This window comes from Oryzias melastigma, linkage group LG21, assembly GCF_002922805.2.
Source record: "Oryzias melastigma strain HK-1 linkage group LG21, ASM292280v2, whole genome shotgun sequence".
NCBI lineage: Eukaryota > Metazoa > Chordata > Actinopteri > Beloniformes > Adrianichthyidae > Oryzias > Oryzias melastigma.
Genome location: NC_050532.1, coordinates 26,383,583 through 26,398,387, shown reverse-complemented (window position 1 = coordinate 26,398,387; position 14,805 = coordinate 26,383,583). Strand labels below are relative to the sequence as shown.

At 39.9% G+C, this 14,805-nt stretch overlaps 1 protein-coding gene and 1 long non-coding RNA gene across 16 annotated transcripts in view; one reads left to right on the top strand and one right to left on the bottom strand.

Annotated features, from left to right (window-relative positions):
* Positions 1–14,805, top strand: part of stxbp5l (syntaxin binding protein 5-like) — a 179,085-nt gene that overhangs the window by 123,046 nt on the left and 41,234 nt on the right. For 10 of the 15 annotated variants that reach the window (XM_024286618.2, XM_024286615.2, XM_024286611.2 and 7 more), the window contains exons 11-19: positions 1,485–1,557; positions 2,773–2,920; positions 3,295–3,362; positions 3,944–3,984; positions 5,414–5,628; positions 5,711–5,886; positions 6,143–6,268; positions 7,331–7,482; positions 12,321–12,389. In XM_024286618.2, coding sequence (XP_024142386.1) covers positions 1,485–1,557; positions 2,773–2,920; positions 3,295–3,362; positions 3,944–3,984; positions 5,414–5,628; positions 5,711–5,886; positions 6,143–6,268; positions 7,331–7,482; positions 12,321–12,389 — 1,068 coding nt within the window. The remainder of the gene's footprint in view (positions 1–1,484; positions 1,558–2,772; positions 2,921–3,294; positions 3,363–3,943; positions 3,985–5,413; positions 5,629–5,710; positions 5,887–6,142; positions 6,269–7,330; positions 7,483–12,320; positions 12,390–14,805) is intronic. The other 5 variants (XM_024286619.2, XM_024286616.2, XM_024286613.2 and 2 more) reach the window with 1 other exon arrangement.
* Positions 1–14,805, bottom strand: part of LOC112155136 — a 36,598-nt gene that overhangs the window by 5,152 nt on the left and 16,641 nt on the right. The window lies entirely within an intron of this gene.

Below are 14,805 nucleotides of genomic sequence, written 5' to 3'. Positions count from 1 at the left end.
GCTAGCATGTAGCTGAAATATTAACTAAACTCCAAAACAGCCTAAAAAACAAAACAAAAGCCTAAATTAGACAAAACAACATCATGTAAATAGTATCCTAACTTCGAAACAGCCTAAAAAACTTGAAAAAAAGTCTAAATTAGCCTAACAGCTAGCATGTAGCTGAAATATTAACTAAACTCCAATACAAAAAGGCTGCATGGCGCCCTTGGCGAAACATGATTTAGCACTTCTTTGAACATATTCCAAACAGCTACGCCCCAAATATCTTCAAATAAGTATTTATTTATTTTAATTACCAAGAATTGAATAATAATCACTATTTTTTTTAGGACAATAACACTTCTCCCAAACCGAGACACAAACCTCCAACCTTTGCAATAGAAGACAGCCGCACTAACTGCACTAACTATCAGTATAATATTCCCAGTATAGTATTTTCAGTATATTAAAGACAGCTGTGGTTGAATAACCTGACAGGGAAAAAGGAACACGACCAAATCTTAAAACATCCCGAACTCCAAGCAGAAATCTCACAAAAACTTAATAGAAAAAATTAAATTCAGCCAAAAAATTGTAATTTTATCTCATATGAGTTACGTCCAGTTTGGTCCTTAACTGCTCTAGCTCTACGTCTGCATTGAAATGAGATGTTCTGCACACCACGATGGTAAATGTGGCTGTTAAGGTTACTGCTGCCTCAGAATCTCTCATTCTGTCTGATCTTTGTGGAAGATTGTTCTCTGACTTGATCTATTGGTCACCTCCAACTGTCTTGTATGAACCGAGCTCAGATCCACAAGAACTTGAATAATTTAGAATACATTTGACAAAAACAATCATAATAAATTTGAATTTTGCCCGGTTTGATGTTTTCCTGTGGAGCGCCTTGAGACGGCCGCGATTGCAAATTGGTGCTTTATAAATAAACTGAATTGATTTGAATTGTTCAGCAGACGTGTTTTCTCCCTATTGCATCACTCCTGAGATGCAGGTGGTTCCTGACACCACGCCGTTCTTATTTGCCCTTTTCTCTCATTCAGGAATAAATAGTTAGAATTTAGATTAACAATTTGACAACTGGACAGAAACGCTGCAGAAATAAACACAACTATATGAGTTTGTTCCCTTTTTTCACAAGTTTATCCACATTTTTTGATGGATAAATCTGTGAACTTTAAGGTTTGCAGGATACCTGTTTTTGTTTTTGTGCTTAGCCATGGAGCTGCATGACTCAAGCTGTTTAAACTCTGCCAGTTATAGTTTGGAAGACTTTTGTCAGAAAATAAACTAATGATTTATGTGTCTGCATTCCCCTTAAATAAAACCTTAAAGTTCATAAATGATGAAATGTACGGATTTTTTTTTAAATAATAAGCTAAATTATTTGTGCTGAACCCTTTTGCGATGATTTACTTTTTTCTGACTCTTAAAAAGAGGTTTATTTTTGTACAGATCGATCTGATTGGTTTTGTCCTTTGCAGAGGTCCAGGATCCGTATGCCGTGGTGGTCCTGCTGGAGAAGGACCTGATTGTAGTGGATCTGACACAGAGCAAGTATGTGATTCACTGTTTTACTGGCAGATTTCTATCACTGTCTGATGAGGAGAACAGAACACAAACAATATAAGAACGTTTGAAGATGTCGTGACAATGTCTAGTTTTAAAGTCCCACTCTGATCGTCTTTTGATCTATTTTCAAATCGTCTCCAGTGTTTTTTTTTTTTATTATAATAATGTCGTTTTAAGCCAACATTTAAAAAAAGTAATTTTCAGGACATTCATTAGAAATTCACCTTTAAGTTTGTTGGCTTGGAGCAACCCCGCCCCCTTTCCCCTCCCCGTTGCTTGTGGCTCCGCCCAACACATTTTCTACGCCATAATTGAGCTCTTTTCTAAACTGCATTTCCTCATCTGCTCCTGATTAACAACGATTTGAATAAAGAAATAATTATAATTAGTGCTTTCAATTGGTTTAAAAAGATATTTGTGATTAATCCCTTTTAATCACGATTAATCGCAGTTTTTACTAGCTAAATTTTATATGACAATATGCAGCTTTTGAACAAAAGCAGACCAGAGAGAAAATTTTTCTTTGATTTTTAGTGTCCGAATTTTTTTAATTTATCAAGTGTTAACCCAGAAGTACAATTTGTGTGCACTAAAACACAGTAAGATAAGCAGAACTCTTAAGATTTTATGTCTGCAGTATTACTCCAACAAAGCAAAGATGCTGACAAACAGCCATAAGAAACAAACGTTTTGTATTTTTCTGCTCTTTAAATTGTCCAGCTTTGTGTGAAAAAACAATCTAAACTGAAAAAATAACAAGAATAAAATACTAAAAACTGGTTGATTATTTATTTCTTTTGTACATGACCGTGTTTAAAGTGGGATAATGTTCGACAAAGTTTGCTTTGTTAGAAGTTAAGGCTCACCATGGAAGGCCTGTGAAACGGAGGACTGAAGTGTGATTAATTTATATTAATAAATATTAACATGTAAATTATCTTATATTAATCGTGTGTGTTAACAATGACACACTTATCATAAATGCAATTTTGCTTAATTTTCTTAGTATTTGTCCTCCATCATCAAAAAAAATCCACAAGAACATTTTAAAACACAATTTCCATCGGAGTGGGTCTTTAAGACGATTCCAGATTAAACCTGAAGCCAGAATGACTCCTCACCTGTCCGCCTCGTAAACAAGTGGTTCTTCATCCATGTGCTGATATTTACTCATTCCATCCTCGTACTTCTGTCTTCCAGCTTCCCTGTGTTTGAAAACCCTTATCCCATGGACGTTCACGAGTCTCCGGTCACCTGCACAGCCTATTTTGCCGATTGCCCCCCAGACATTATACCCATTCTGTACTCTATAGGAGCCAAACACAAAAAAACAGGCTACAGCCAAAAGGTAGGAAACAAAAACACAAATATATGTATTTATAAAGCTGCTTTGGTCTGTTTGTTATTGATCGTTTCTGTTTTAAATTAAACATAAGTGCCAACAATATAAAAGTTAGTAGTTTTTTATCTTTTGGGGACAAACCTTAAACTGTTCTTCTAAATCCTCATATTTTATGAATTTTAATGGTAAATTTTCTCACAAAACAAATCTACCAAACCAAAGTCAATAATGAGTTTTCATCCACGTCTTATTTTAGCCAGTTCACTTTTGTGTTTTCAAAAACGAAGCTTGGTGGCGTTGTGGGTTTCTGAACAAAGAAATAAAAGGAAAAAAGAAAGATGATATAAGTAATCCTCCCTCTCTCTCTGGGATCATGTCAGGAGTGGCCGGTCAGTGGAGGATCATGGACATTAGGATCCCACACCTATCCGGAGATCATCATTACCGGGTAGGTCAGCCCAAAATGGGTTGAAATGGCTCCAAGCAGCTGGAAAGATCTAGTTTGTGAGAAAAGTCTGCAATAGTATGGTTGCCATTATCATTATGGCAGGTCCAGATGGCTGTGATTTATGCCTGCAGTCGTAGGTACTTAGAAGTCTGATTTGAGACCTTTCAAGCCTCGGGAGGGGGCGGCGCAGGAGCGTGCGGCGGCGTAAGGGGTCGACAGAGATGTTGATGTGCTCTGAAGCTGGCACAGCAGGTGGTGTCTTCTTCATCGGAATGAAACTCCCAGATAGCAGCAGCAGTCTGGTTGAGCCGCTCGTCCGCTCTGAAGTGGCAATATTTTCTGTGGAGAACACAGTGTGAAAACTCTTGAAATATGCCGATTTTCATGCCTGTGATTAAATTAAGCGGTCTGAGCTGGTAGAATGTGCTGGCTGGAAATTCAAGCCATTTGAAGAAGTGGTCTGAGGAACTCATCTAACGTTTCCAAGATTTGCATCACTGCTGATTTGGTGTTCAGACATGCAACAACATTAAAAAACGTGTTTGTCTTCTCTCAAATGGAACTGTTGTGTGTTTTTCCAGACATGCTGATGGATCGGTGAAGTTCTGGGACGCATCTGCATGTAAGCCTTCCCTTCTAATCATCTTTACTCTGAACAATCCCCTCGTTTATTTTGAGTTTAACTTGCACAACACAATAAGTGATGATCAGAAAAGTCAAGATTTGGTGGTGTAAAAGTTTTTCAAGCTCAAACATCGTTTTCTAACCACACCTATAAGCAAACATTGATTATGACTCATGTTCTGTCGGCTTCTGCCTTCCTATTTTTTTTTTCTGGTGACCATCAGATACAATCTGGTACACACCAGATACTATCCGATGAGCACCAAATACTATCTGGTGAGCAGCAGTTAGAATCAGTTTTTTTCTAATTTTTTTTCTGGTTACTATCTGGTGCGCACTAGTTACTATTTGTTTTTTTATTTATATTTTTTTCTTCTGGTTACTAACTGGTGCCCACCAGATAGTATCTGGCGCACACCACAATATACTATCCACCAAATACTATCTGGTGAGCACCAGTTACTGTTTATTTTCAATTTTTTTTTCTAGTTACTATCTGGTGCCCAACTAACTTTATTTATGACTCTGATTGCTCTTTTTTGAAGTTTAAATATTGAATCAATGTTTGTTTTCTTTATATTTCCTCAAATTTTTCTGCGATACTGGAAATATGGAAGAATTAAGGCTGAATATAAACTATTCAAACATTTTTAACTCAGTGTTTTTTTCAATTCTTTAAAATATACTTGAGATATTTTGGTTTTTATTTATTCAATATGTGGTTTCCAATTAGGCTGATGGTCAATAATGACTCCAAGGAATTTTTGTTTCATAAACACGTTCAATTTTTATTCATTTGAAATTACGTTTTTTACTATCCTTTGCCTTAACTGCAACAACAACCACGAATTTTGTTTTACTTTCATTTAAAAATAACTTGTTAATCTCAAAACATTTTTTTAGTTTGATCAGCTCCCTTTTTTTTAAATTAATTGAAAATTACCTTGACCTGAAGTATATCAATTTGTGGCAACTGCAAAAAAACAAACTCTTTTTTTTTAATTATATTTTGGCGAAATAAGTTAAAGTATGAACAATCTTGGTCCTAAAACAAAGCCTTGATGAACTCCACGTTATCCTGATACTTTACCATCAATTTCAATAATTGAAGTCTGATTTCTAAATAACCTTGTAACCATTTCTTAACCACCCTGTACTGTAAACGTGCATAACTTTAGTCCTGTGACAATAGTCAGTCTGAATTTACTGATTACTTGGTGTTCCAATATTTGATCCGTTTTCTTCACTTACTTTGGCTGAAAATGAACATGCTATCATGGGATGGATAGATAGATATCCCATAAATGTTGAAATGCTGTTGGTGTTGTCAAACCAAATCAGGCACATGACTCAACTTTACGTGAGTTTTTGTTCAAGAAAACGTACTTTCTTCATAAAAGAGCATGTTCCCAAATGCGCCTGAACAGTCACGCTGCAGATGTTGTACAAGCTGAAGACCTCCAAAGTGTTTGAGAAGCCGAAGGCCGGCGAGGGCCGGGCTGCCGAGCTGGTGGAGGAGGACCCCTTCGCCGTTCAGATGGTCAGCTGGTGCCCTCAAAGCCGCATCTTCTGTGTGGTCGGCATCTCGGCCCACATCATTCTGTACCGCTTCAGCAAATACGACGCCAACACTCAGATCGTGGTGAGTTACGGTCTGTTTCTACGGAACTATTCCTCCTCTGTGGAACCTAAAGTTTCTGACGGACGTTTTGGTTCATCTCCAGTCACTAGAGGTGCGCTTGCAGTGTGATTCAGAGGACATCATCACTCCATCAGAAAATGAAAACAATCCCTGCTTCGCGGAGCCGGGCTCCCACTCACCCCAGCCCCACCATCAACACCCGCTTAGTCCTGGCAGCAGGACCCCCGAGGGTGCCAAAGACAGCATCCCCTGCCTCAAGTAAGACCAGCAGAAAGCTGTCCGAATGTTCACTTCAAAAAGCAGCTACAGACGTTTTTCATTAGAAACATTTTGTTGCTTCCTTATCTGATTAGGGTGACAAAGGTGTAAATACAAACTGAATTTTCATCTGCTTTTCATCAATCAAGTCTTCTTTGTTATCATGAATTATTTTCCTAAGGAAAAACTATGAAATGAGCAATAATAATAACAAACGTATGGGTCACCGGGTAAAACTCTCTCCTGATCTTCTCAGGGTGAAGGACCGAGTTGTCCGAGTCCCTCCTGGCTACCAGTCTGAGCTGGTCATCCAGCTGCTGTGGGTGGATGGAGAACCTCCTCAACAGATCACGAGCTTGGACATCAACTCTGCATACGGCCTGTAAGTCTGCAGATCCAGTCTGTCTATCAGCTGTTTCAGCAATTTTAGCTGGTGAAATAGTTAATCAACGAGGTCCTCAAAGACGGATGTGTGATGTTATTTGATTGGCAGCTTCTCCCGAGCCGCTTTCAGTGGAAGGAATGTGGACTTTGAATAAGCTCGCTCATGATTGGTGACAGTAGTTCCTCTAAAAAAGACCGACTCGGACCAATCATTGTAGATGGTTTCAAAATGGCGGCGGCCGTATCAAGAAGCCACTGTGATGGCTTTGACTGGATTTTGCGAGGGCCAGAGTTTAGACATTTTCTATAGGTGACATCAACACCTTGTTTTTTATGGTATCAAGCAGAGAGTCATTGGTCCAGTAATTAGTCTTTGAAATGACTTGGCCTGGATTTGAACTCCTGACCTTCTAGTCTCAGGACAAACACTCTACCACAAGGCCACTTAGTTGGTGATTTATTCTGGATCCAACAAAATAAATGGGCGATAGAGCGCCGTCCAGCGGCTGCTGCCCACCACTGACAGAATTTCCCCACTGTGAGAGTAATAAAGGATTTGTTTGATTGATTAAAGTCAATTCAGTCGCCATTTTTCCTTGATACAGCCGTCGCCATGTTGGAACCAGATGTAGTCAGTAAACAGTGATTGGTTGGTCTGAGTCATCATTTCCATAGCAACCCCTTTCTCCAATCAAGAGTAAGCATGTTAGAAGACCACACCCAGAATCTGTCAGTCAAACGCTTTAAAGGTTTGACGTGATACCATCTACTTTTATTGAGGCATCTGACTGGCCAGTTTATAACGTTAATAACTTGGGCTACAGCAACAATACAGGTACAAAAAGGTATCAGAGCAAGAGTGACTGGGTTATAGCTGTTTATTTCTCTGTAGACGTCTATGGGATTTTGGCTTATACAGTCAGTGGTGACAGTTAATGGGACTTTAACTTTAACTAGAACTTTCTCTGATGGGTCGAGTGGAAACGAGCAGAACACAGGTGGTAAAACCGAAGGAATGTGTTGGCGTGACAACAAATTCTGCCCTTGTGTGCGTGTCCAGCTTGGCGTTTGGGAACCTCAATGGTCTGGCCGTGGTGGACTACTTGCAGAAGACAGTGCTGTTGTGTATCTCCACACTGGATCTATACGGGGCCACCGATCCCTACCAGCGCCTTACCCGTTCCCCGCGCAGGAACAGGCAGTCCACCTCAGGTAGCACTCACACTCTCAAACGCTGACCCGCCTCTGTACACAAAGGTTTGAAAATGCAGCCGTCACATACACACCACAGTTTCCTTCCTTCTATCCTGTCTCTTTCTGTCTGTTTTTCTCTGATCTTTCAGGCATTGTATCTAATTTATGAAACCATGAATAACGTTTGTAGGCCAAGCCTTTTTGTTTGATTTTATTTTTTATGTTCTGTTTCTACTTTTATCTGGATTATGTTGATAAACTACAGGTATGAGAAGTAACATGCAAAAATGGGAAAATAATCAGTTTAAAATGAAGATCCTCTGAGATCCAACGAGAAAAAAAACTCCAATGAGCCAAATAGCCGCCTGAAATGAGTGGAATCTCTTCTTCTGTTTCCTCCTTTTCTCTTTCACAATAACACAACACAGGAATACCTGACACCGTGTTATGAGGTGCATGTCAAAAGGTCATATCTCATCCAACATTGGCATTCTTATGCATGTTGCCATTTGGTTTCTCTGTTTGCACTGTTAATAGTTCTGCTTGAGCCCAGATCTGTTGGTGAAAGCCACAGAGGTCTTGTTGTTCCTCCTGACCCCCGTCTGCCTGTTTTCTGCTGCTTGTCGTGACTGCAAATGTCCTCTAAGCAAATGATTTAAACATGTTACACCGATAATCCAACCAACAGTTCATCATGTTTGTGTGCCCAAGTCTGGGTAGATGTGGAGGGTTGTGTCAGGAAGGACATCTGATATAATATCAAAATCAAATCCATCATATTGATCATGAATATCACAGACAGAACCTTCGAACCAGATCAGTCGACGTCCAACTTAACAATGACCAAGGAAATTAGGAGTGTAGGACTGAGTAAGAACTTTCAATGTGGGGACTTTGAAAGAGAAAACTAGAGAGTTGTAGACATGATGGACAGAAGAAAGGTGGATGTCGTAAATGTTTAAGAGACTAGATGGAAAGTGAGACAGAGCTTCAGGTCGATTTATTATGTTTTGGGGATGGATAGAGCAAAAGTGCGGTTTTATGCTGAGAAACAGAACCACAGATGTAATATTTGCTTCAAGGATACATCAGGAGAAGAACAGAGAAGGAGCTGCATTGTGGAGAAAGTCTTTGACAGGATACAGAAAGGAGCTGTGGTTTGGATGAGGAAGCCTGGAGTGACAGAGAAGAACATTGGAGTTGTTGAGAACATGGATGAGAGCTTGAAGACAGTGGTGAGATGTTCTGTAGGTCTTACAGAGGAGTTCAAGGTGGAGATGGGACCAAGGATCAGCTTGAAAATCCTTGTATGCTGTGGTGAAGGACAGACTGACAGATGAGGTCTCTGAGGACCATCATGTTTGCAGATGACATTGTGATGTATAGCGAGAGCAGGGACCAGGTGGAGGAACATCTAAAAAGGTGGAGGTTTGCTCTGGAAAGGAGAGGAATAAAAGTCAGGACAAAGAGGAACTCAAGAGGAACAATGAGGTTACAGGGAGCAGAGAAGAAGAAAATGGAGGACTGCAACAACTTAGTGTAGGAAAGAAGTGGAGAGGCGTGTGAAAGTAGGATGAGTCCAACACATTCTCATTTCCAAGTCTTCACATATTGACAATTGGCTAAGGACTTCTCCACGTCACTTTTTGACGTTTGGGTTTCCCTAACTCGTAGTTTTCTAGCTGTTCCAATTAAATCAGGGGTCCAGTCATTTTGTCGGAAGTGGTACCAGACGCAGACCAGTCTGCAGGATGTGGCTGGTACTGGTACTCTAACCCTAACTTGGTTTGTAAACTGGTACCGCGTCTGTAAGTGTACACACGTGGTACAAGGATAGTACCAGAATCACATGGTTCCGGTGCCGAGTTAAGGTCAGGGTACCGTTGCAGTACGCGTCCCAGTACCGGACTAATACCTGGAGGTTGGGGAGCCCTGATTCAAATGCAGCAGCCAGCACGTCAAAAAACAACAAGTTGGGGACACCCAAAATGACAATTTTTGACTAGGGGGGTCCTTAATCAAACGTCATTATGTGACGACGACTTGGGGATGAGAACGTGTTGATGGAACAGTTGGAGGGAGATTTCAGGTGTGATGTGTGACCAAAGAGTGTCAGCAAGACATGAATGATCAGGATGTATAGGATCAGGTATAAATCCATCAGAAGATCAGAACGTGATAGATGTTCTGGAGATAAATGCATGGAAGCAGATAGAGGTGGTTAGAAACATTGAGAGGAAGAACAGAAGGTGGTGAAAGGATGCTGAGGTTGGAACTACCGGGAGAGAGGAGGACCAAAGAGGAGAAGGTGGTTGGTGTGAGTGAGGAGAGGCTTAGATAGAGGCAGATGATTCACTCCCAAAAGGAGCTGCCAAAAGCAAAGAAGAAAGTGTTACATTGATATAAACCCACAAAAAGATTATTAATTAGCTCACACCCTAAACAGCTATTTACAGCTGTGCAAGGGACTCATTTTAGAACTCTTCAAATGATCTTTAGAGCAGGATGTTAATAAAACTGAATGGGCTGAGACCTTTAGAGATCAATATTTTCACATATGCTGTTTCAGAATTATTATTGACTTCACTAAATGGCTTTAGATGCAGGGCCATAGGGGTCACATTTTAGATGGAAGTAAACAGTAAAAGTGTTTCTGTCAGTCTCCTCACTGGTGGTTTATAGTTTACACAAAGTAGTGCAAAAATGTCAATACACAAAGTGTAAGAAAACTAATTTAGGTGCCTTTATGAAGCTTCTTGTGCTTTCAAAAACATTTTTAGCTGTTGTTACATTTGTGTGTTTGTATGCAGTTTTGTGTGCACAATTATTAGGCAACACTAATTTTGATTTAATTTTATAATGTTATGTTTTAACACATTGACTTTGATCATTTAAAAGACAGTTTACTAAACGGTATATGACCAAGAGCAAAAGAAAATATTATTATTTTGGGTTATCACTTGCAAAATGCTGAAGTTTACAGATGAAAAAGGTAAATTAAACTAAATTAAGGATTTACGGATAATAATGCACATTGGCACTGTTCTATTTGTAGTGTGCAAAAACCTAGTTAGAGGAGATCCTCACATTCTCTCATATGAACTGGTGCAATAACAGCAAATTTGTTAAGTCAGACTTCAGTGAAACAAAAGACGTAATAAGTGGTGAGTTCACCTCGTTGACTGAGAAAGACCTGGTGTTTTTTTGCTTATACTTTATAAAATGTGACCTCTCTGAGAAGAATTGTTAAAATCTATTGGGGTGTAGTTGCCTAATGATGGTGCACACTGTCATATTACCTTTAACTAATCACTAGAAAACAAAATGTGAAAATATATTTTTTTGTTAATCAAGAGTTCACTAAGAAATGTGACAAACATGTTCTTTTAAAAGGGACATTTACAGAATTACAGTTATGCTCTTTTTATTGTTGTATGTTTATTTAGTCATAGTTGAATATAATTACAAAAAGTGTAGTGTTTTATCAAATTCATTCTGAGCTTTATCTCTTAAGCCTTAGTCACAACTGCCCTCATGAGTGGATACGGGCCGTCTGCTAGTGAAAAATGGTGGAACCTGTATGGGAGAAATATAAGGTCGTAGGTCGTGAAGCCATAGAGAGGAAAGTTTATACATGTTTGTTCTATCAGCAACAGTTCGTAGTGAACACTAATGCTGCGTTCACATCGTGGCCCGCCCCTCTTTTGCCGCGTTGTAAATTTGCCGCCTGGCTTAGCTTGACCCTGCAGCCACATGTGAGAGGAGCTATTAGCTGATCGTTTTAGCCTGCTCGCTACATGGAGTGGTGTCTGTGGAAATCTCACTTAGAATGTATGGAAGACACGGATGATGTGGAGAATTCCAGTTTATTTATTGCACGGGTCTCTAACTGGCGGCCTCCGTCCTAATATGAAAGTTCAATGTCTACTAAGCAATATCTTCTGCTTGTCTACACTCCTTTGATGATAGCTTTATGATGTTTCAGCTTTATGCTTAATGCTTTGCAATTGCTATTGTTGTTGGTCGCCAGAAAAGTCCTTAGCAACAGTTGCTAGCGTTTTTTAACAGGACACGCAGAAGATATTGCTTAGTAGTACATAGACAAGACCACATGTTCAATAAACTTGTTCAGTAGACATAGACAATGGACCAAAGATATAGACAGTGGATGCATAGACATATTTTTGGTACAAATGGGACCCCATACGGCCCAGACTCTGCCTTTGGTGGCCCCCAAGGTAAATTGAGTTTGAGAACCATGATTTATTGTGAAGAGTTCTCAAAAAACATTGGTTACATGTACACATATCTAGGTTCATGAGATCATTCTGAGATTCCAGGAGCTAGTTCCCTCTCACTCCGGAGGCTGTTTTCTACGACCCTCCACAGACCCGAACAACCCAAAAACCCCCAAACAATGTGACTAAGGCTTAAGTATTTGTGTGTTTACAGCAGTTTTTGTACAACTTACAGTCAACTCAGCATTTCTGGGGTTTGCCGGAGAAGCTGGTATTTCCTGTCTGTCTTCCCCTGACACTAACCCAGTTGCTGCTTGCTCTCACTTTCTTTTCCACTCTAAGTCTGTGTGTTCTTCTCTCTCCCCTCCAACACCCCCTGCCTTCCCTCCCCAAAATCTCTTAACGCTGTTCCATCTTTCTCATCCAAACTCTTTCCCTCGTGTCATCAATTTTTTTCCTGGGTTTTTGTGCTAATCTGCCTCTGCCTCACCTTCTTCTTCTTCCTTTCTGCCCTTATAATCTCACCTCTCTCCGTCTTCCATCCTCTACTTTTCTTTCTGCCCTCCTCTCCCCCCTCCTCTGTGGCTGCCGATGTGGGCATGTGGGCCTGCCTGACAGAGTTTTGCATGCGCGGCCTGTCTAACTTTTATTCAGATTCAAAGAAAAGGATCCGTACATCCTATCAGAGTAAGTCTGGCCTTCCTACCACTGAAGCTGTTGGGATTCGGTGTGTGTATGTGCAGAAAAGAGGGGGATTATGGGTGAGTGTTTTGCCAGGGACGGCGTGTAGACCGACGGTGACAAACCAAAGAGATGATTGGAATAATGATTGCTTCTGATGTTATGGCATCCCATAACATGGTTTTTGCTCCATGAAGAACATTTATTCCAGTCATGTCTGCAGTATGTCCTGAGCAGAAAGAGACTCACTCCTGGAGTCTGTTCACTGAAGGCAGTTATAAATATTAAATGTTCCATGTGATGTATATTTTAACTGAAGCATATTCATTGGGGTGAATAAAGCCTTGCCCATGGGCTGAGCCTAAAAAGGCTTTTAGTAAGTGGTTACAAAGGAATTCTTGATTCCAAACTCCAGTAAATGTTCAATCGGAGTGCTTTGCAATGTCTTCAGTCTGTTGTGCAGCCAGTATAATTCTTGAAAGCAAATTAGCATTTAGAACCTTAGATATAAACTGAAAAACTCTACCTAAATTGTGAGAACTCCTAAAAAAATAGCGTTCTGACCAAAGGGTAAAAGAGGATAAATATCAGCATTTCATGAAGTTCCTCTGCTATAACAGTGATAGGGATTTGGGATTTCTTCGTGGCCTGTGCTCGATGCATGCGATCGGACTTGAAATCATTTTGTTTGGACTTGTGTTTGATCTGTTTTGTGTTTGTGTGTTTACCCTTTTTATTATTTTTTTGTGTGATTTGCACTAAAAACTGCAGAATTATTTGCATTTTAGTGCAACCCGGTTCACATCATAAAACGGTGTAACACAAAGCCCACCAAGAATCAGCCACTGTGCTGCAGGAAGACAAAACCAACGGAAACACGAGTTTTTTTGTGGAAAAGTTTCACACATTGAGCTTCCGGAAATTCAACAGATTTCAGACTTGGCAACGACTTGTGTAGGTAAAGAAATAATGTTTTTCTGTCATTATAATTTAATTTGGCTCCACACGTTTTTCTTTTTGTACAGTAAAACATTGCAGAGTGCTGATTGTTTGCAGTTTTTAGCACAAACCACCACATTTGTGACCATGCCAAGTGCTTCAACAAGTGCCATTTGTGACTTTTTCGTAGAGTGCAATCACAAAAGAGCTGAAATTATTGAATGCAATATACAGTGTATTGTATTTCAAATATATATTCAGCATCAAATTTAAAATGTTACTGTGACCTCACAATTTTATGAATGTCCAGTAAAATGTTTCATGATATTTATGTGAAGACTCAGCACATTCTCATACACAAGTTGTCACATATGGATGTTTGGTTAAGGACCCTCCACGTCACTTTTTTATGTTTTGGGTGTCCCCAACTCGTCCTTTTTTGATGTGCTGGCTGTTCCCGTTAAATCACGGGTCCCCAACCTCAGGGCCGCAAATCCGAACTGGTCCAGTACCTAGACGGGGAGCGCACCAGTACCCTAACCCAAGGTAATGGCAAAAACTTAGCGTCTGGTACCCCTTCTGGAACCACATCCGGTGCAGGGTTAGAGTTAGGGGACTGCAATTGGGTACTGGTACTGGACACATCCCAAGGACCAGTCTGCGTCCGGTACCGGATCCGGTACCATGTCCCAAGGGTTGCGGGCCCTTCATTTTATGAACAGCCAAAAAATGATGTATTGGTGACACCCAGAACATCAAAAAGTGACACAAAAGGGTCCTTAACAAAACGTCAGTATGTGATGACTTGGGCATGACAGTGCGTTGGAAGACTGATAAAAGTAGAAAAAGTTGGGAGAGTGTGTCTTTTCATCATCTTCAATAAACCAACACCAGTCTGTCAAAAGGATTAAAGATTTCAGAGTTGATGTGGATTCAACAACTACAATTTGACTTACAAAGGAAGCAAAACTCTTGAGCAAGTTGACCTTAAACAATAAACATCTAAATAAAACTCAAACAAACTGAGGATGTTTTTGGACAGAACTGCTTGGTCCTTACCAGAGTTCATCCATAGATTAACTATTTTTGTGACAGTTAAAATCAAATATGACAATGACTCAAACTACACATTCTCACTCCCAACTCGTCACATATGGTCGTATGGTTCGGGCCCCCTCCACGTCAGTTTTTGACGTTTTGGGTATACCCAACTTGTTGTTTTTTGACGCTCTGGCTGTTCCCATTAAATCATGGATTCCCAACCCTCGGGCCGCGGTACCGGACGGGGAATCGAGTGCGAAACCGAACATAGTCCCTAGCAAAAAAAAATATTCTTAAGTATAGAAAAGTATATTTCCCAAAGTGTACCAAGAACTCTTAAAATGTATGTTGCCAGTTTACTAACAAGTATACTTCTTAGAATTAAATTGGCCCACTTTTAGTTTTAAAAAAGTATACTTAGAAGCATACTAAAAGTTATCTT